General features: G+C 42.3%; 2 protein-coding genes across 2 annotated transcripts in view; one reads left to right on the plus strand and one right to left on the minus strand.

Annotated features, from left to right (window-relative positions):
• The window catches only part of LOC147798051 (nuclear receptor corepressor 1-like), a 25830-nt gene extending 23881 nt beyond the window's left edge, over positions 1–1949 (minus strand). Inside the window, exon 1 of the mRNA XM_087141143.1 lies at positions 1921–1949. Coding sequence (XP_086997269.1) covers positions 1921–1949 — 29 coding nt within the window. The remainder of the gene's footprint in view (positions 1–1920) is intronic.
• A 654-nt stretch (positions 1950–2603) lies between these two features.
• LOC147798052 (uncharacterized) overlaps positions 2604–22301 on the plus strand; it is a 37877-nt gene continuing 18179 nt past the window's right edge. The window contains exons 1-13 of the mRNA XM_087141144.1: positions 2604–2633; positions 3252–3413; positions 3569–3688; positions 4167–4223; positions 8749–8801; positions 11047–11116; positions 12354–12439; positions 13126–13212; positions 14264–14439; positions 15084–15226; positions 17118–17308; positions 20586–20842; positions 21358–21520. Of these exons, the coding sequence (XP_086997270.1) occupies positions 2604–2633; positions 3252–3413; positions 3569–3688; positions 4167–4223; positions 8749–8801; positions 11047–11116; positions 12354–12439; positions 13126–13212; positions 14264–14439; positions 15084–15226; positions 17118–17308; positions 20586–20842; positions 21358–21520 (1595 nt within the window). The remainder of the gene's footprint in view (positions 2634–3251; positions 3414–3568; positions 3689–4166; positions 4224–8748; positions 8802–11046; positions 11117–12353; positions 12440–13125; positions 13213–14263; positions 14440–15083; positions 15227–17117; positions 17309–20585; positions 20843–21357; positions 21521–22301) is intronic.

Here is a 22301-nt window from a genome sequence, read left to right on the forward strand (position 1 = left end):
CATGTTGTTATATGTTTATAAATACATGTACCACCATTACAATAACAAGACAGTGTCATTGTTGTGGATGGCAGAACAATGACGTGTTATAAACAACATACAGATGTGGTCTTAGGCCCCCCAAAAGTCTTTCGTCTCTGGTCAACGCATGTGATGATATCAATTTTTTTTTTTCTGTGAGAGCTGCAACTGTGCCCTCTATTGCTACCGATACACTGCCTCAATATATTTGCGGGCAGCTCGATCTTTTACTCAGGGCAGTAGATCCCAAAGAGATGGATACTGAACAATGATAGCAAACCATGGATACAAAGTCAGCGTATCATAATAAAGTTGGTCTAGTCCCCTGACTCAACGTGTGTCTGCAATTGTCTGTACAACCCTCCCCCAAAAAGCCATATTGCTGCATCAATAATCCTTTTGCGAGTTAACTTTGACCCAAATCTGGTACACTGAGTTCTTTAAATTCACGTGTTGCTATACCTTGTGATTCGGGGCAAGCTTTTGCTTATTTACATTAGAGATGCCTTGCAACAATACACTGTTTTCAATAGATAAGAAGGGCACAAAAGAACCAGTCTATTCCAGAGATGGTGGTTGCAATGCGAAAGCTTGCCCTGAATAACAAGGTATAGCAACAGTGTCTTTAGTCTGGGGAATTCAAATCGTTATGTTTGTGTGCAGTCAGATAACTCAGATTTTATTCAAATTTAACTCCGGAAATGGCTTATTCCGGAACATCAGTCTGACCAGACACAAACTATTTGGGGGAGGGCCTTAGTTAGACAGAGTTGTATTTTAATAGTGTACAGCAGGTGCCAATTCTGACATACCATACATGTACATGTACTGTTTGGGCAAGAGTGAATTTTCAAAATGTTAAACTGCAGATTTGCCTAAGAGTTGTGCTCTTATTTTTTGATGGCCATTCCTACTGCTGTCCCAGTTGTTCCTTTGCTCTTTCCGTTGGAGGTTTATTTTGAACCCTTGTTTTGCTGCCCATGTCTAGACTTGCATCTTGATAAGGAAGGCTCACACCTTACAGGGGTGGTTAAGAATTCCTGGACTAACATGCTCAGAGCTTTCTGGACTCCAGCGCATACAATTTGAGCGCAGCAAAGATATGAACCCCGTTATAGGAGCTCCAGGAAACACCCTATCAATCAAATGTCCTTGATGTGATATACGGCAAATGCCCAAGTTAAGTTTCATTTGTGACTGATCTTAGATTGGCATTGGCAAAATATGTATGGCAATAGTTCATTGATGCACCTTACGGAATGTTGTATTAAATGTGTAATAAAGATGTGCGTATGAAGTCTATAACGTCTACATCATGGAAGTTATAAAGAACAGACCATGAACTGTGACTTTCTGAACCCAGTGTTAGTCAGAAAGGCTAAAATGAACATGGGTAATTCCAGAAATAAGGGGTCCAAAAGTGTGACATTTTTGTGTCCCTGTTACATTTGACCTTTGTTATTTGACTTGGAAATATCACCGGCATTGATTTCAAACTGTTACTATTTGTTTGAGAGGTCAGTTGCGTTAATTCATCTCTCTTTGGAAATCAGAAAATGTGTTCTGAACTTACAAAAAACATATGTGAGATGTGACTGGGACACACAAAAAATGGACCCCTAATTTGAGGAATTACCCACATACATGTATAAATATTTGAACACCAGAAGTGTACATGTAGTTTTTCCAATCCAATCTGAGAAACTGAACTGGTCCACAAAATTGCCCATTAACCCAAGCAAATATCAGTATCGCGCTTATTTCACATAACAGCTTGGAGACCACGGCCGATGCATGTATTTACCGGTGCATGTGCGCTTTAATAAATTCTCACCTTTTCTCACAATCTTCTTCATGGAATGTTGATGGGCACTCTTTGAGAGCAATCCCTGTATTTACCAAACCCCACCGAGTCCGTCCGGAGACATTGAAACGTGTCTCCTCCACACTCCAAAATATGGTTTAGTTTAATGACCAGCTAGCCCCCCCCCAACTCTTTCAGCATTTGGATTTAGCATAAAGAAACACGCAGCGTTCCCCAAAGAGCACAGCTGCTTGTCAATCCTCGACCACAGCCACAGGGCCCAGACAGTACGGTATTTCACCTGCATTTCATAAGACAGGCGACATTATGACGTAGATATGAGTAAAAAAAAATCTTGGAAGAGGTAGCCTTAAACATGAGGGACACTCCGGCTACTTCAGGCCATCTTGGGTATAAAACCATTGTTTGGTTTGGACAATTATCCTTCAGGACTTACGTTATCGGTGTGAAAACCTGAGTCAGTAAATAAAAACCAAAAAAGTAATGTAATTTGCACAGCCTGAAGTAAAGTCACATCTTACAATCTAGTGGACCGCATAATCATTCATCATTCTCATAATCTCATGTTTGAATTTGCTTCCAGTTATGTTGCATTCGACGAATTCCATTTCCCTTTGTGAAATCCGATCCCATCATTTCTGAGGAATGGAGGTTGCCCATTCTGTGGTTCTCTGCTTACAAGCAGAAACCCCATCAATCACAGTAACCGGGATAGGGGTTGAATCTGATATGACCAGCTGTTGAAATACATGTTAACATGGCAGCAGGGGAAACCAGGCCAGCCCTTGTGGGATTACCCATGCCCAGCCGACATAGTTACCGGTTGAATGCTACAAGATTTAATATTTCCTGATTGACTGATAATGTTTAGCGGGTCCTGTTTTTGCAGTGTGTTTTAAGAGAAAAGGTGGCCAGATTGCTTTGCCTGTTAGGCCCTATTTACATACACCGTCAAATGGGGTATAAAGGTACTCCTGGCCCCGTCTCTGTATTCCGTTTTTTTTCTCTGGTCGAATCAATGATAACAAAAATAATAATAGTTCCTTGTCATCTTATGCAGGTCGCGATGTGTATGCGGAAACGGTCAACTTTTCCAGCTTTTGAGTTTACAAACGTTGAATGATGGTAAACTCGGATTGGATTAATTTCACTTGCCACACTAGATGCCAACCTCTCAACCTGACTGGTACATGGGTCATTCTGTAAATTTTGGGTCTGAAAATGTGACAATTTCTGTCCCTGTTACACCAGACCTTTGTCATTTGAAATTGACTTTAAACTACTCAAATGAAATGGCTCTTAATGTACAAAAATTGTATGCCTAATGTAACAGAGACAGGAAAAAATTGGGACGTCAAATTTATGACTTGGGTGTACATGTACGTTTCCCTGTCGTTGTTTTCAGGAGCAGCCTTACTTTCCCAAAGTTGAGAACGTCTCGCCCACCCCTATCGAGCAAGAGTCCCCCTCCAAGGTGTCCAAGGAAGGCTTGATCCAGTCCATGGAGCGTGTGGACCGAGAGATAGCCAAGGTGGACTCCCAGATCAGCAAGCTCAAGAAGAAGCAGGTAACAGGAACCTGTATGGCCACTCGAGTCTTTGGCTACAAACTGAGTTCCTTACACAGTGTCAGTAGACATCTTAATCAAATGGACGTTACATCACCCCAAACTCAAGTTGTTCGTACTTGTACATGTTCATGTCTTTATTTTTCCTCAAGCAGCAAGAGCTAGAAGAACGGGCTGCCAAGCCTCCGCAAACCGACAAGCCAGAGTCGCCCGGTAGCCTGATCCCTGAGCCTAAGCAGCAGAACCTCATACAGGTCATCTATGCTGAGAACAGGGTGAGTGGTAGGGACAGACCTCTCCAAATTAGAGCCCCAAGCAGAAATTGTGTGAGGACCTTTTCCGGCTAAGCAGATATCAGCTGAGTACCAGTTGTGAGAGATACATCTGTGTGACATTTTGGTTGGTAAACTGTCCTTGCTAAGCAGACGTTTTCTTTGCGTAGCAATTTACTGTTGTTTTTCATAATTGTAATATCCAGTATTTGAATTTGACGAACGTTTTTGAAAGTGTTAGGTAAATGATCTAAGCCCAAAAGAAGAGAAGTATAAAAATGACAACACTGCCATTAGAATTCTCATGATCTGGTCAAGCTCTGTCACTCCTGTTAATTCCTCTAATGCCCTTTGTAATTTTTTCCTGTTTTGCTCAATTCTTAGAGCTTTTCTTTCTTTTTGAGCTCCCAGCGGCTGGTCCTCAGATCTTTTTCTAAAAACTGTTTTTCACCTTGTATATTCATCGCTTTTATTTTATCAGAGGAAAGCAGAAGCCGCCCATAAGATGCTTGCCAACCTGGGACCTGGTAATGACTTGGTAAGTGGAAAAGCAACCATTCATCAAATAAATAATCTAGCTGAAATCCTGTTTTTGAAAAGTCCATCATCTGGATTCCAGTATTCACTGTCGAGAGCAGTCATCCCTGAAGACTGTGTGTGTTTGCAGCACAAAGAATCTGTTATTAGCCTACTCTTACCTGATGGGTTTTGCAGGAGCTTTCTGTGGAGATAAGATGAAACAGGCAGGTTGAGCAAAACCTTAGGTACTGGACCACCTTGTTAGGAGCAGAAGGGCTGGTCTGTCAAGGTTTTGGTTTTGTTGCTGCCGTTGGAGCAAAGTGAGGTCAAAATCATGTCCGAAAACTAGTCCTTATAAACACCGCCAAATCTTGTCCAAAAACTAGACCTATAACATGGCCAAATTATGTGCAAAAAGCAGTCCTTTAGCATGGCCAAATCGTGTCCAAAAACTAACCCCCAAAGCTTGGCCAAATAATATCCAACATGAAGCCCCTAAACAGGCCAGCACACGTCCAAGGTGTGTTTCAAGCATATCCAACAGTATGCCCCGGGAAGCTTATCCAAAAGCCTCTGTCATTTATGCCCCCCATTCCAGGGTTCCTGCTGGCAAATGTTAAACAGTAGCTTAAGTTTAATCAAAGGACACTTTATTGGAGCTACTTACTTTGTTTAATGCAGTTCTAAATAGAACTTTTCTTTCTCGCTGGTAGCTCATGATTAGAGCCAACTGTTTTTGATGTTGCAGTTTACATCTGAAACCTTGCATTCCTCAGCTTTTTTGTTGAACGCATGCTCTGAACCTTCAAATGTTGGCAAAGTTGACTTGAGGTGCATTGACCTTGTGACCCCGTCCATTAAATTGTCAGAAATAGGCCACTTCATTGCCCTCCTCCCTTGCAGGCTTCTTCAAAAGTCATCCTTACAGGGTCATCTTGAGGATCCCAGATAGTGCGCACTTGTCCCATAAAAATAAAAGGCAGGAAAATCTAATGCTATCATAGTTCCCAGTGCCGTAACAAATTGAATAAGAATCTCTTTGATAGAGAAGAGGAAAAAATCACTCATCGCATTATGCCATGTAGACCTTCAAAACAATTCCAAATAGCCTCCGGCAACCGAAGTTCAGATAAAGGAGCCATGGTGTCATATGACCTACTTGTATAACGGATATTTCATGGTAGAGATGGGGATATGAGACTGCAGAATATCGTCGCTGTGGCGATGTGTACTTTTAATAAAGGTTAATCTATGCAAGCTGACACTGTCCTAGAATGATGTGGATCGTGAGATGATTGAATTCTGTGAAGATGAATGTAGTGGAGATGAATTCTGGCGTGTTATCGTTCAGGAGGCGGCAGTGACAGTGAAATAGGGTGCTTTGTAGTATTCAGAAGAATTGTTGAGAGCCAGTGGATTTGTGTAGCAGCTCGCTCAGTGCTTCTGTCTTAGACAGGTGGCCTTCTGAGTAAATACACCGTGATATTTCACGAGGGTTTGTTTGCTGAGCTGACCCTGTAAATGTTTTTTTTTTTAGGACATACATATACATGTAGCATCAGTGATTGGTGTGTAATGTGGATGCCCGAGTACCCCTGCTTTTTTGTTAGTAGTTCTGATCAAATATTTCTTCGAAAGATAAAATTTTTCTCCTGTTTAAACCTAGACATGGAGAAGATATCAATTTTGCAAACCAGTACTTGATTTCCACTTTCTGAAGAGAGTTAGACTGAATTGAAGCACACTTTCTTGTGACTGTGACTGTAGCTTCAGACATTGACATCTCACACTGACAATCCATTGCCGTACTCATACATGCCCGTTTCACAGCCATTGTTTAAAAATAGAAAATCCAACCGCACTTTAACATCTAAATTCACAATCATCGGAATCTAATTTAAACATGGAGCTATGGAGACCACAGTACATGAGATCCCTGACGGACAAGAAATGAATGGCCCTGGAAGGGGGTAGGGGGGTAGGAAAAGCGGTAAGGATCCTTTGGGGTGGGGGGAAATCATCCCCATCCTTATTGGGTTAAATGAGATTAGTAGAATTAGGAGAAGGGGGCGTGCGTGTGTCTGAGAGTACGTCTTCTGACGTGTTATTGATTGCTGGAGATGTACTCTCTAAGCCCTGGCTCGGGAATTTGGCACGAGGGTATTTACGGGATTACTGATGAGGAGAAACAATACCAAAACAGTTTGTCTAGCCTGCGACTTCTACGGGCATTGAACTGCCAAAAGAATCACAGCCTGTGTTTGGTTTTTGCTTATTCAGTAGGATTTTGAAGTACGCTGAACATTGCGTTCTCGATTGTCAGGGATTTCCTCTCTGACTCTAAAATTGACTACCGGCTTCTCTCTTCTCAAGCTCCTTGAGGTCCACAAGCCCACAGTGCCTTGTGCACTCCATGGAACCTACAGTTTAAATGTCAAGAACTGTTATTAGTCAAACCGTTAAAAGTGTCCACATGAAATTTTAAACTGGACATGCAGTGAGCAGCATTCGATATTATTCACAGATTATTTAAGTCAGCTTGTAACTGTCACTCCAATAAAAGCGTTACTTTTTACTCCCCTCCCCTTTAGGATCTCGGTTTTCACGCTCTCCTATTCATCCATTTCGTAATCTAATAAGGAAACGCCATGATGTTATCTGGGGTAGTGATTCAAGGCTGATCAGGGTATCCCTAGTAATAGTCCAGGTTAGTTGTCCCCGGGGACCCACGTTGGCACGCACAGGATGAATGATGGATGGGCCAGTCTTAGGCAGCAGTCCCCCTGGGTAGGGGGTGGAAAGTTTTAAAGATGGGATCGTGTGAGGAATGTGTAATCAACTTCAAAGTTAGTTCGTCAGAAAATACTCAACTTTACCTTGGTAGTGTGTTGTCAAATTATAATAGTTTTCTATTTTCCGTACATGCCGTGTGTGTTTTGCCTGTATTGTCAGGTGGATTTTATAAGTGGTGTCAGAAACAATCAGTTAGGTCAATAGGTCCTGACCCTCGCTGACTTAGCCAGCGAGCTGGTATGGGGCAGTGGACCAAAGCCAGTCAGTGACCTTGAGGTCATTGAACCTATGGCTTTTCACTTGGGGATTTCCTCATGTTCTAGGGATGGAGTACAGCAGTAACAGAAATGCTAGGACTTGACCTTTGACCTTTACAACCCTTGGTATGGAAGTTTGTTCGGTTGTCAAGATTCAGGCATGAGAGCGTCTTCATGGTGGATTGTGCTTAAAGGAAAAGGGGACACATGTCAAAAAGAGTTAATGAAACTTGAAATATCACTCTTGCCTTTGACGAAAACTAAATGGTATCAGGCTCCAATTTCATGAAACTACAAAGGGAAAAATCCTTTCTTAGCAAGCTCGCACAACAAGCACAAATCAGCTAAAAGCCCAGTGCAAACCTAATGCACTTCCTTACATTCTGGCCTATGAACTGCTCATTCCAGGCAAGAATTTTTTATGCTTAGCAAGCTCTGTACTTAGCAGTTCCCTAACATTCACCCCAAGGACAGCTAAGTAAATTTCCTAGCTATGCCAAATAAACAAAACAGCACAATTTTTGCAAAAAGTGATGACAAAATTTGTTTATCAAGACAGTGTTAACGTTGTAAAGTTTGGCACAGAATTAAGGAAAGTCTCTCTACAGAACAATCGGCCAAAAAGTAACAAAACAAACAAGAACCCCTCTCCCACCACAAGAGATTTTGTATAGGAATGTGTTTGAAGCAGGACAACTGGCATTGAAGGTTTATCAGATTACAGATTTGATCCTGACATCCTGAAGAAGGATGTACGCTTAGTTTGGCCAAGGTAAACTCCAATTTGACTTTGTCACTGGGTGAGGGGTGTAGCCTGGGCGTAACACTGAACTGTTTCCTCGGGGAGATGCGCTCATTTAGGGTTGAAAGGTAAACTCGCCGTTCGGTTAGTGTAAATTTAGTGGGTTGACCTTTACGTCTGTCACTGGTTGCGAGGAAATGTAAGGGAATGCTGTCCATGATACCAACTCTTGTCTATTTTAGGTTTTACCTATCTCAGGAACTGAAAAGAAAGAAAACAGATGAATGCGTCCTTCTTTATCCCAGTGTGTTGACATATCACTCTTTATTCCTTGGAGTTAAAATCTTGTTTAGAAGGCGAAGAAGCCATGTTAAGCTGCGTACTTCGTATTCCAGTCTGGTTTATTTCCCTTTTCCCAAATTATGTTTAATCTGTCTTGTGAGAGCAGCTGTTACGTTAACAAATGTTTAGGTTTAGGTTTATTTCCATACATCATAATTAGACCATAAAGAAACAATGTTATTACAGAATGTTGAAAAAGGAACAACTTGTTTACAGTTGTAGTTTCATATCGGTAAACACCTCGGGTTTATATGTTCACCAGATATCAAAGAAATTAGATATTTGGGCTCAATCTTAAATTGATTGTTTTCAGTGTACGCTTGGACTTGTAAGCATCTATTTCTCTAATGACAGTTGTATTGACGTTCATTCCCTGACTGTTTTACTTTTCTCTTTGTTTCAACTTTTAGCCAATGTACAACCAGCCTTCAGACAGTGAGCAGTATCAAGAGAATCTTAAAACGTGAGTACACAAGGTTTACAGCGTGGAGCCAATCAGAGCTCTCGTTTGACTGCCAGTTTCCATTTCTGCCAGTCATTAAATTTGAAGGAGGCCAAAGTCGTAGCTTCTGGAGCCTGCAGGCCATCAGAGAGCGCACAGCAAGGGGTTTCAGGAACCAGATCCTGATCTTGTTTACTGTCACCGTTAAATATTTTGGAAAATGGCCTGGGAAACTGCCAACAATCACATTAATACGAGACGGTGAATCAGCTTTGATACATGTTGAATAGCTCATAGGAGCATGCTTGGATGACAAAGTTGGTAATGTCTTACATAAAATGGTCCTTGCAGACTTAGTGTATGAAAGTCCCACTTGTGCCCGATCCCTCTGGAAGTTATATGTACATGTTACAAGATTGTTGAGTGCAGAAATCAGGACTTACAAGCTGTTTTGCTCAACGTCAGTGCGTCAAGACAAAATTGAAGTTGACGCCATACGCTTGACTGCAACCAGTGCAGACTGCGTTGGGGAGGAGGTCAATGACCTTGAGGTTATTTCCCCAGCCACAGAAAGGCCTCTGTGTTGAGAGAGGCCAGATGACACTGATGTGTGCAGGGGACCATGTGCATAACCTTCATTGAGCTGGCACTTGCATCTGAAGTCCTGTGGACTTTGTTCTTTTATTGTTTCGTAAACACAAAAAGTTAGTCAGATTTGTGAGATGAAAGGATTTAGGGGCTGATGTACAAAGTTTGCAATGCTTTTATGCTCAAGAACTTTGCATGAGTACATACCAATGTTGAATTTTTTTTTAATATTATGATTTTTATAATTTATTAGTACATTATTTAATTCAGAGATTTTCTCTTGCCTGCAAGGGGCGGGTAACAACTGTTGGTCAACAGATATAAGTAAATAAATAGCAGCTAGACTTTGGTTTTGATAATATCCGGGATTACGCTTTAAGTAATGCAGTGCGTAGCTGGAGTAGGCCCCATCTGGCCGTGTCTTCACTTAAGTTTGCTGTTGAAGATACAGGGAATGGCATATGTACCCGTATTGTGCTGTTGCACCTGCCCCAGATATTCTCGTGGATGGGATGCTTTGGTATACCCTTCCCCTATTATTTGTGTCCCATGTACATGTACTCCCTGGCTGGGAGGGGTAGAGTGACACGCTCGATCTTATGGCACAGCCTCAAGCCAAATGTCAACAGCCGGATCAGCAGAACAGCAGGCTACCTCCAAGGTCGCATATCCCCACAGGAATCCTATATAATCTTGGACATGTGTCTGTCATCAGTATCCATCAATCAAGACATGACCACGATGATGGGTATAACTGTTGTCTCAGTGTTCGTTGATGGATATCTATCATGTCTTTCCCCCGCCATGTTCTAGCTAGTCATCCGACTTCCCTAAGTATGAGTCTGAATGATGTCATCCTGTGGATTATGAAGCATGAATTAAAGGATGAATCTGTCACTGCCTAAGATTAAGTCTGTTCGTGCAATTTCATTTAGGTTTCCGTTCATCGTTCTTGTTGGGGGCCTAGAGATTCATGGTTTGTTTTCTCCTTGAGGAAAGTTATTGCCTCCAGGTAGGAATTGGAGGCCTCTTTCCTGACATGTCCATTTGAAGCAAGATATGGGACGGAGAGAATTCCCCCCCTCCCCGCCTTTGTGTTGGTCATGGTTTGATCGAAATCTCAGGAATTCTTTACAGACTTCTGGGGGGGATGTGTTAGGTAACAATAGTCTGCAGTGTGTATAGGGATTGGACAGGTAAGGGGGGTACCCCTCTGTCCCATATCTTGCCTGGTACAGAGATGTCAAGGATGGGATTCCAATCAGAGCATTCCAGGCAGACAGTGACAGTGCTGAGGGCCAAGTTAATTGAACTGCTAGAGTTCGGAAATGTGCTGAGCACCAGATCAAAATGTTCAGCAAAAAGTCGGTTACCAGCCAAATATTGTAGAGGGTGTATTGCCAGTGACTGGTTCTCGGCAGTCTTCTTTTTTACAGCTCATACATTGAGCAAGATTTCCCCCCTTGACTTTTTTGTAAACCAGTTACAAGTTCTCTGTACATAAGAGAAAATGTGGACATTTACCTCCAATCTTTTCTTTTGTCTAACTTGAATCTAGCCAAATCTAACAAACCCATTGTATGGCTTGGCAAAGATCTCTACAGTTCCAAGATGGTGTCACACTCTGCAGTTAACATGCACTTTATTGATCTCTTGATCTTGTTCATTCCTTTCCCAGCAATTTGGAGATGCGGAGGGAAGCTCATTCTGTTTTTCAAAACGAAGGAACAGCGCAAGGAAAGATGAGGGTGTGTATTAATTTGTGTACCTCTGCACATCAAGAGGATTGGCTAAGTAGCTACAAACTTGTTGATAGCCTACCCTTTGGTCAATACCTGGCAACCCACTGTTACATGAACAACTTGTGTGGTTAGCTAAGGGCAAAAATTACTTAAATTGGCACAGAACTGTCACCCAAGCACTGTAAATCAGAACTGTTCTTCCTCAAATAGCTCACAAAAGCTCAACCAATCGTTGAGAATGACTTTCATTTGACTGAGGTATATAGAGGAGACAGGTTACAACTGACACACCCTAATTTTAGCTAGAAAGGATGTCTTGGTGTTTTAGGACACCCTATGATTTAATGCAAATGTGAGTAAAAAGGACTTAAAACCTTCCCTGCTTTACTGTTGAAGGCCACATGCATAATTTTAAAATTCTGAGACAGTTCACTGAGACACCCCCTATTTAATATTTTTATATGTACAACACCAGCAGGTCATGGGTTGACAAATAAAATTTTAACTTTGCCTAAGTTCCTCCTAATCAGCAAGTGGACTGCTACTTGGCTGGTGTTTCATGAAATGTCCTTGCCCCTCCATTCAAAAAGTCCCAGGAGAGACGGCACACAAGACTTTGAATCACTAACAAAGTTGTCATCCTTTGCTGGCCCACTGGGAGTGCATTAGAGGGTAGGAAAAGTACGCTGACCCCTTGCCTCGCCACCTGTTGCTCCATCCACACAGCTTTGAACAGCTACTCCAATATCGTGAGACTCGGGCAAGGATACACTAATGATTAAGGATTTCTTCTTAAGCCACTTATTTGCCACATGTGTACTGTGCTCATTTCAAGGCCAATTTTAATGCGGTTTTTTCCATGTGATCACTTTTTACAGTGTCGTAAAACAGGAGGCCTTGGTAATTGGCGGGTTAATCTTGGCTCCGCTTTACACGCAAAATAAGCAACTTTAGCACGCATATGAAGCAGACAAGAACATTTCCGGATTTCATGTTTTGTTGATTCGGTTATGTGATGAACTTACCGTTACCTTGTTAAAATGTGTGCTTTTCAATGAGAGTAACTCAAAAAAGAGAGGCCTCATAGCTTTCACAGTTAAAAGGAGAAAGTTGTAACAAATGTGTTCCTTAGTAAAAGTCTGACAATATGAACCCTTTATTAGAGGGCCTTGGTCGTATTGAATTCTCTGCCAGTGTCTCACGGTCATGATATTTGCAAACTGTTCTTTCTCTCTGATCACAGGAGAGATATCTGTGCCAGCGATATGATTACCTCTTTGACAAGTGGGAGAAAAGGATGGAACAACTTGAAAACAATCCTAAGAGAAAGTAAGCGCTTATGAATTTGACATTCTTTTTCCAGAGGGGCTTAATACTGCTCCCTCACCATCAAGAAAACCTGTAGCATATTGCATTACTTGATCACATGTATGTACTGAAATCGCAAAACAGTACTGTATATGAGGAAACTTTCAAGGCTGTTCGTCCCCATTGGTGTCTGCACTTATAGGTGGGCTGTGTCCAAAATCTTGTGTCTAGGGCTAGGTCCGGGTTGTTGCTGATTGCTAATGTGTTATCACTTGCTGACATCAGAGGTAGCCATCGCCCCGGAAGCTCATCAGACATAGCCATAAGGAGTCTTCTTTCATTGATACTTTTAACAGATTGGCTGTGACTCTTGTGAACCCTCTTTCGGTCATAACAGTCAAAGACAATCACAGACAATCACAGATCTCATGCAATTTCCCCTTCCACATTGTAGTTGCCAACAGTCAGATCATAATTCAGGTTAGTATTGTGACCACCCAAATTCAATCAAAGGACAAAATCAGGTGACTGGTAGGCACAGCTGGCTTACCCATCAGCTGTTTCAGGTCATGTCAACAGTCCTTGCCAGTCATTTCTGCTTTATGAAGGCAGAGGTCTCTGAACTGTTCAAAGGTGCGTGATTGAGAGGACAGTGTTGTTGAGAAGGGATGTGTGCAAAGAATCTGTTTTTATTATTTTTTTCGCAGAGCAAAAGATGCCAAGGTGCGGGAGTACTTTGAGAAGCAATTTCCCGAGATCCGCAAGCAGCGCGAACAGCAAGAGAGATTCTCCAGGTAGGAGCTTGCCAAGATTGCAATCAAATGTTCAGTGCAGTCAAGTTGGCAAGGAGCCTTGAGCAAGCAAGATTCCAGAATGTTAATCACACCTCGTGTGGACTTGTCTGGGTTGGCGCCAAGACCAAGGTGGCATTACACTCATGCGCGCATTCAAGAACTTAAGGCGTGCATGCACTATGGCAAATCAGAGCCTCTTTATTGGTTGAAGAGGCCGTTAATGTGCCTACCACCTGCCCATGATTGTTACCGCTATAAGGGATGTCCATTTCTGGTCGGCAAGTTCGTCAGTACGACCCCCAAAGTCTGAAGCATTCTGGCTTGCGCAGTTGTCATTCACTGAGCTTGAAACCTGATGTGTTAAGGAAACATTTCCTGAGATATTATTCAAGTTATTGCGAGTTGATAGCAAGAGATGATAAGTTCCAATTGGTGTGGATTATGCTGTGGTTGAATTGCTGTCAAGCAGTTCATCATGAAGCTTGTGCTAGTCATTGTGCAACTGTTAACAATTTTCAAGATGTATTTTGCATTGGTGAGATGTTAATTTATATAACCGGTTTTGCCGTTACCCAACGTATATTAATAAGTACTGTATACTTAGTGCTTGTCCGAGAGCTTGCGAAAAAATTCACAAGCTTACTCGTAAGTAAGCTTGTAAGTAAGTTTGTGAATTTTTCACAAGCTCTCTGACAAGCACTGAGTATACAGTGCTTATTAATATACGCTGGGTGAGGGCAAAACCGGTTATATAAACTGTCAACAGTGTTCCTTGATCCTAGCAGTGAATTAGCTTTGCAATGAAATTGTTCAAGACTGTCAGTTGTAAAATAAGAGATGGTTCTGGATACATTTTGTCTTGGTTTATTGATAATATTATTTGCGGTTTTCTGAAGTCGGATCAACATAATCTGCTCTTGTACTTTGCTGATATTACCAAAGTGGAAATCTGTCACGTGCAAACAACTAGGGAATTGTTACCGCACACCTTCCGCTGCGATAATACTTTGGGTTTATTTTTTGTTGTTGGTTTTTTTTTTTTGGTTCCCAGAGCGGGAACACGGAGCAGCTGGGGCAACATTGCCCGCAGCGATGCCGAGCTGGCCGAGATTGTAGACGGCTTGAATGAACAAGAAGCCAACGACAGACACATCCGCAGTCTGGCCGTGGTACCGCCCCTCCTTTTCGATGCAGAGCAGCGAAAAGTCAAATTCATCAACAAGAATGGTATAGAAACACAGCCTCCCTCCCTGAAACATCACTTCAAAGCTAACTTGCTTTACTTCCTTCAAGTGTTTTCTCTAAAATTTAAGGAAACTTTATGAAGCTACATCAAAAATTATGCTTTCAATTTTATAATTTTTCATAGATTGATATTTTGAGTCAAAAACAGTGACTTTTGCACATGGCAGGTCAGAGAGCCACGTGGCCGAAACACGATAATCTGCAGATTATGCATTGCATGACTTTGAATACAGGAAATCTCTAGATTTCACATGTATGCCTTGTATTGGACACAAAGCATAGCATAGCCGCCAGCCCTGTTAGGAAGCTCTCTGCTATTACATCCGGAGTGGGATTTCAAGCTATTCATGGTGACAGACAACTAAGGTGGAAAGCTTGCGGCAGCACCATGCAAGGATACGATCTCTTTGGGAGTCTGTATGATTCTGAAAAAACTGTGAGGAAGAGTTCCTCACGGTCCTTTTCAGAACCATACAGACTCACAGAAAGAGATCGTATCCTTGCACGGTGCTACCGCAAGCTTTCCACCTTAGTACATCCGGAGTGGCTCTATGAATAGCTGTCAAGCGGATGTTGGTTACTTATGGAAGTTTTAACGGACCAGCCTGTGACGTAATCTCCCCAAGGCCTTGTTGAAGATCCCCTGAAGGAGCATAAAGATCGGTTGCGGATCAACATCTGGGACGACGAGGAAAAGGAAATCTTCCGGGAGAAGTTCATTCTTCATCCCAAGAACTTCCAACTGGTGGCTTCCTTTCTTGAGAGGAAGGTAGGGAAGAAATGGACAGTTTACCGGTACCTTGATTGATCAATTCATTAATTCATCGCTTGCTTTATTATGTTGTCATTTTCTGGAGCGAGCAATCAACAGATTTATTCTGTTGAACGCGGTTGTGATTTCACAGAATATGCAGCCGTGTATGTTGGAAATCTTTAGGTAATGTTTGACGCCTTCTGAGTTTGCTCTGAAGTATAACATTTGTGGTTATGCTGCATGAAGAGAATGCACATGTCTAACTAGCAGATACATTGGATGTCCACCTTTAAAGTAGGGTCATTTTTAGTTTCATTCAAGTGCTATCAATCACTAATCTGACCCTCTAAACAAATACCCTGCACAGATTATGCAAAGCCTGACACACTCTTCCCAAATCCCTTTCAATTCTGAATTTTATCAGAAATTTTCCAAGCTTCCTCCTCGCTTGTCAGATTTTTCTGTGAATGAAAAATACATCCAGACCTTGAAATTAAGATGTCTAATTTAGTCATCACTTACTGGTATTCTGCAGTCCTGTAAGAAATTACGCAAACCCATCATCTCTTCCAGTCATCTGACTTTAAAACTCTTGATTTAATCAGAAGATCCCCTAGTGTGCAAATGGTGGATATATTTCCGGAGCCAACATAATCTCCCTTCTGTCCTCCCAGCAAATAAATCATAATTCCAGCTGACTTGTAAGTTGAGGATGAGATGTGCCCGTCCTTGGCAACTTGCCAGGAGACATTTATTACCCTCAAGGCCATATTAGGACGTGGTTGGGCAGAGCAGCTAAATCCCCAATTTCCTTTTGATTTTGGAGCAGATTTGAAGTTTTGCCAGCTTTGCCACAGAAGTCACATTGCAATCCAGTGTAATCAAACTGAAGTTAATTGCAGGAGAGCAATTTCCTACCTATTTCAAGGTCCAATGAAAATACTACAAGTTTATACTCTTCTTCAAACATGTTTATTGGCTTGTTAAGTTCACTGGATGTCAGCAGATTTGTTATTTTGGTATCGTGCTCAGTCTTTGTCATGCAGCCCCCCCCCAAGTTGGCTTTACCAACCGCCCCATTCATCTGTTCTCGGTCCACTCTTGAATGTGTCTCTGGATCCATTCAGCAATGGCCTATATTACGGGGGTGTTTTTGGAAAAGTGAAAGCTTGAATTTGAAACACTTTTACCCTACTCCTTTGGGTGTTTGTAAAATCATATTGAAATTGGAGGATTGGGGACTTTAAAATTCAAACTTCTGTTATGAATACTGAGTTCTTTCATGTTAGTTTCTGAAATTTCTGAAACACTGTGGAATGCTTCCCCTGTGACTATTTTTCAAATGTACCAAAATTGTAGATAATTATAGATAAGGTTTAAATGACACCTTGCCGACTAGGCTGCATCCTGTCATCAGCAATCCATGTCACAACGTTACTGTTATTCAATACAGCCTGAAAGTGAAAGGTCTACCATAAAACGGACTACTGTAAAACTTCAAACTGTAAATTTTCATCTGCATACGAGACTGCCTTATTGCACTGTTCTTCATGTATTTTAAGATTTTCGGAAGTGATGGGTCAATTTTTGGCAGGATATTTCTCTTTTAGGTCAGGTGATTTTTCAGTTTCTATTTATTGATATACGAGCAAATATTTTCGAGAGCCCCTTTTCCGAGTAGTACTTTTTAAGAAGTAACTAAACAAAAAAATATTACAAATTCTAAAATCTTTGCACGTTATTTTTCCCAACCAAGGGTTCTGGAAGCGCGCCATCAGGGGTCAACTTGCAGGCTCTATAAATTAGATATGGTTTAAAAATTCACAGTATCTCGTTCGTACAGTTTCAAGATTTCATGGTTTCACCAAGGCACTCTGCTAAATTGTTCCTGGTCTTTCAAATCCAGAGCATCGCGGATTGCGTCCTGTACTACTACCAGACAAAGAAGAATGAGAGTTACAAACAGATGTTACGCAAGAGTCACGTCAACAAACGGAAGAAGGGCTTCCCTCCGAAGGCGTCGGTCTCCCGGCAACAACAGGCAGAGATTGAGGTGAAGGAGGAGAAGGATAAAGACGCTGAGGAATCCTCAGACCAGTAAGTCTCAGTCGCTGGTTCTTAGCCCCTCGGTGCGCAAGGGCGCCCTCGTAGGTTACAAAGAGACAGGCCAGGCTGACAGTCGAACACTATCGGCAGTGTTTCCCGGCACAAGAAACGAGGGATGTGTAGCGTAGTGATCAGGGTCTGTAGCTCCTGGGTGTAGGGTTACAGGGTTTGAATCTAGCAACAGGGCATGTGTTGTGTCCTTGGGCAAGTCATGTTTCCCCTAGGAGCATAAACGGGTTCCGGCGAGGGCAGAGAGGAATACCATAGATGCCTATGAACTCTGGCAAAGGTCAAATTCTTTAAAGCAAAAACCAGGGCCTCTCTCGTCTTCGGTCATCGGTACTCCTTAATTTGCAAATCAGACTGCATAAACTCTGCAAAATGTTTGGTTTTGAGTCGGAGGTGATAATGAATGGCATTGGTCGTGCAGGTCAGATGAATTGATGTTGGTGGCAAAGGTTAAATCGGGGGTTTCCAATGGAAATCAGAGAGCTTATTTCAGCACCTTTAAGGGAATATCTTTGTCTAGTGTCAATTTTCTTATTCAACCAGTGAGTTAAGTTGCAGTTACTGGCACATCCTGCTGGCTGGCGTTTCTGTTACCTGACCTCCCTGACCTTATTGCCCTCGGCACATCAGATTGTCGCATTGCGTCTGGTTAGGGACATGTCTTGTCACAGAGGATGCCGTTGGTAGGTTTCGGGGGAAAAAAATGAGATTAGGAACATGTGGCATCCATTGGCAAGAGTTATTAGACACTTCCAATTGTACCCTGGCCACATTGTGACCAGTCATCATGATGTCTGTAGGTTTGCTCACATAAAGAGTCCTGTTAGAAAGTAAAGTATTTGATGAATGCTCAGGAATATTGACAACTCATAAACACAGGGCACTGCACGTAATTTTTATATGTGGTTACAAGTCCTGCCATGTTATTGGCATGTTACCACAGAAGTTGACTTGTCCAAGTAAACATCTACATTTGAAGACGCATTTTCAGTTGTTTGATGAGGGATAATCCTTACTTGGAAGGATGTGCAAGTTTAGTTTCAAATGGAACCAGCGAGCTATTCTTGCAAGGATCCCATCCTGATTGTGTGTTTATTCATTGAAGTTAAAGACTCTTAAATCCTAGTTAATACTGTCGTGCAGCTGTGACTCCAATCACCGACTAAACAACATGTGCAAAGGTGGCAGGCCTTGTCATGTTTTGCCAGCCAGCATGCTTAAAAGTTCCCCAACACGGGAGGCTATAAACGTCTACATGGCCGTAACTGGTACCCGGAGCCGGTTACATTATTAATCAGGGATATCCCCTTTGTACCCTGCATTAATAGATCCCCCGTTGTGGTTTAGGCTGGCGCCTTGCCAGCACAGGCTATGAATAACCCGATAATCAGTCGCTGTTGGCTGCTTTCAATTTACATCATTCATGCCCTGCCCTAGGGAGTATGACTGGCTAGACTCCGGCTGAGATCCGCTCTTGATTACTTCTATATATTTTTTGGTTCATCAAAAGCCTAGAGGAGCTGCATTAGATGTCTTTAAGCTTGCCATAGACTGTCCCCAAAATGTTCCCCTTAAAATCAGCAAGCACACCAGCTGTAAACTTCAAACAAATCACCTGCCTTACAGCTGTCGAAATAAACACAACTTTCCCAGGCCATTATGTTATTAATGTAAGTTCAACATGCTGAGCTCCACTTACGTGCCTTACACAACTCCCATGTGAAGCCACGTGAGAAAAAATCATAACAGTTGCTGTTTGCATTCAGTGCTCGTGGGCCTTGAACCTTGTTTTTATGGGGCATCGCAAGTTCGTCTCTCCTCAGGGAGAACTAGACCTCCAATTCGCCTCTTTCACCCCCCTGCGTCTCTGGCTGCGTTGCAAGACGTGTCCAGGCGGCAAAAAACCATCGGCCCCCCCAGAGGGCACAGCATTACAAAGCAAGACCAAAATCATGTGAGAAAGACGCTGTTGTCCTGAATACAGTGAATATGAAGGAAGTCTGCTTTATACTGTTCTGTTATGACAGCATTAAGCACCATGAAGACCTAGCTATGCATCATGTACGTGCATACCTATGGACAATACAAGAGGCCACACTCTTCCTGGTTTCCTCGAGTCTGCTCTCCCGGTTTGTCTGTCGTGCAGGGCTGTTAGGCAAGCTTACAAAAAGCAACGCCTGACAGTGTGCTCATGGATTTTTAAATGAGGTGATCCTTTTTCAACACAGAAGTCTGTCTTGAAAGAAGCTTCAGATATTTGAGACACCAATTTAGCATGGAAAGGCCTAAGTCATCAGCCAGTAATTCTCTCTTCATTTCATGTCTTCATTTGTCAGTCTTCCTTAGTAGGAGTCTTGTCTGGTCAACAATTGTATAACAGATAACAGACAAGAGACAGACGAGATCTTAAACATACTGTTGAACAATTGGTTGCCAGTGCCCAGTTGTACAGTCAAGTCCAGGAAGAGAGAAGTTGTGAGAAGCAATTGTCGGTGAAACTTCCACATCTAAGGCATTTGCGAGTTAAATTTAAATAAAATCTGGTACACTGAGTTATCTGATTGCCCATAAACGATTTGAATTCCCCAGGCTAAAGACACTGTTGTTTTACCTCGTGATTCGGGGCAAGCTTTTGCATAGCGACCACCATTTCTGGAATGGACTGGTTCCTTTGTACCCTTCTTATTCATTGAGAACAGTGTATTGTTGCAAGGCGTCTCTTATGTAACTCAGCAAAAGCTTTCCCCAAATCCCAAGGTATAGCAACAGTGGTTTTAGTGTGGAGAATTGAAGTTCATGTGAATTTAAAGAACTCAGTGTACCAGATTTGGGTCAAAGTTAACTCACGAAAGCCTTAATACAGCTGTCAAGCAGCGCCGTAGACATTTCTAGAGTCAGACGCTGGGTGATATCAAACAGGAATCTTATGCTAATAGGCACATTTGAAGGACTTGTTTATTGGCTTCATGCATGATCTGCAGAGGGCAGTATTGTACTTGGTAACAGTGTCTTGTAAGGCCAACACATTGTGTGTATGCTGTGAGTAGGTGTGCAGCATGGAGAACATTTGATCTGAACATGGTTGAACTGATATATTCTTTATGGGAGTATGCAATCTAGTCATGTTGATCAGTCCAGGAGGTTCCACAGGCCACCGCACTTCCACATTGGCCCTTTACTTGAGTCAAGAAGTCAGTGTGTAACAATTGTCAGAGTGTCAGATAAGTACAAAGGTTTGTTATAATTGTTTGTTCAACAGGTCAAAGGACAAAGACAAGTCGGCTAAAGATAAAGACAAGGTCAAGGAAGAGCCCAAAGACACCAAGGAGGACCTCAAAGAGGACAAGCAGGAGGCAAAAAAGGAGAAAGGGGAGGAGGCGGAGTCTGACAAGATGGAGGTGGACAGCAAGGACAAGAAGAGCGAGATGATGAGTGAGAAAGGCGAGGGGAGCAGCAACGGCAGTAAGGACAGGAACGGTAGCACCCCAGCCAAGACAGACCAGTCAGCCTCTGACTGTGAGTATATATAGATGGTCATCTAGGACGGGCTACGGCTAACAGTAATGCACTTCATAGAGCCACTTATAGAGGCAGCAGCTACTTCCCCTAGACACGCGTGTTACCTAGCCCTAGCCACTTGGTTTGAACATGCGCACAGACTTGCATGCATGCTTTGTTCTTGAATGACCCTGCTATTTTGAAATGCAGAACTGACTCATTGTAATGAGGACTTAATTAAGTATGCGTTCCTGCTGAATATTAATTTGAATACTAAGTTGAGTTTGATTTCCATTCTGTGAAGTGTCTGAGAATACCTTGAAGTTAGCATTCAACGTATGTCTTGGTCACCCGAAATTTTTTCTTAACTATTTTTAAAGATGTCTGTACTTAACTACATTTAGTTTTGGTCATTTAAATGTAAACTGAGTTTTTGAAAATTCAATAAGCAATGAATCTGAATATTTAGGAAGCAGAGAATTTGAATATTCAGTAGCAATTCAACTGATATTTGTTTCCCCTATTTATCTCAGCCTCCCCGAACACCTGTTCCCTGTGTAAGAACCAGCTAGATACCTACAGCCTGAGCCGGCCCGTCAACGAAAGCAACTGCGACATGTTTGGGGTCAACAAGACGGAGGTCACCCCCAACATGAGGGTGTGCAGTCGCTGCCGCTGCCGGTCCATCAAACGCAGGTGGGTCAGAGGTCACAGGCCACAGAATCGGAGCTCAAGGTAACAAGAACTGGCAGGGGCACTTAGTAGGGCCACTTAGTAGAAAGTAGAGCATAAGAGATAGTTGAACCAATCAAAAATGAGCTTGAAAACAATGTCAGTGTGTATCATCTGCAATTTGAATGGCTAATCACTTTTTATAGTGTGAATCATCTGTGTGCATATGGAGTTCCTAATTTTGTAACATCTGAAGCAAATGTGGCCTCCACTTGCTCCAAACAAAGAGGTTTTAAAGAATAAGGTTCTATGCAACAGGTGAATGGGACCATTTCTGACAACCATCATTTCCTTCTCCTGTTGGAGGATTCAGGACTTTTAGGGTAAAAGGAGCAAGTTGATTCCTGTGTTTTGTTACCTTTCAATGAAATCACGGGACAGATCGCTTAAATTCCAGGAACGACTGCTCATTGATCATTGAAAGATTTTCTCTGGTAGCCTGTGTAAAAATGTATCTGGGTACCGGTCAAAAGTGGCCCGGGGTTGACAAGTGGTCATTGCTGGAGCTTGACCCAATAAATGTGCCTTGAATAATGGCTGCCGTCGAACACTGAAGTTCTAGATGTGTCATTGTTGCAACCTCTTAATGTTTTCAAGCGGTAATGTCTCAGTTAACCAGTATTGTATCAATTGTCTGAATTGTGCGGGCTACAAATTGTGTAACTCAAAGTCAGAGGATTTGTCATATACTCGTTTTGTTGGAGTTCTTGTTGATTTAGGCTCTGTGGATGGTGACCTTGGCCCT

The sequence above is a fragment of the Acanthaster planci genome, linkage group LG09 (assembly GCF_054643075.1).
Source record: "Acanthaster planci isolate LZ-2023a linkage group LG09, COTS_SCS, whole genome shotgun sequence".
Lineage (NCBI taxonomy): Eukaryota > Metazoa > Echinodermata > Asteroidea > Valvatida > Acanthasteridae > Acanthaster > Acanthaster planci.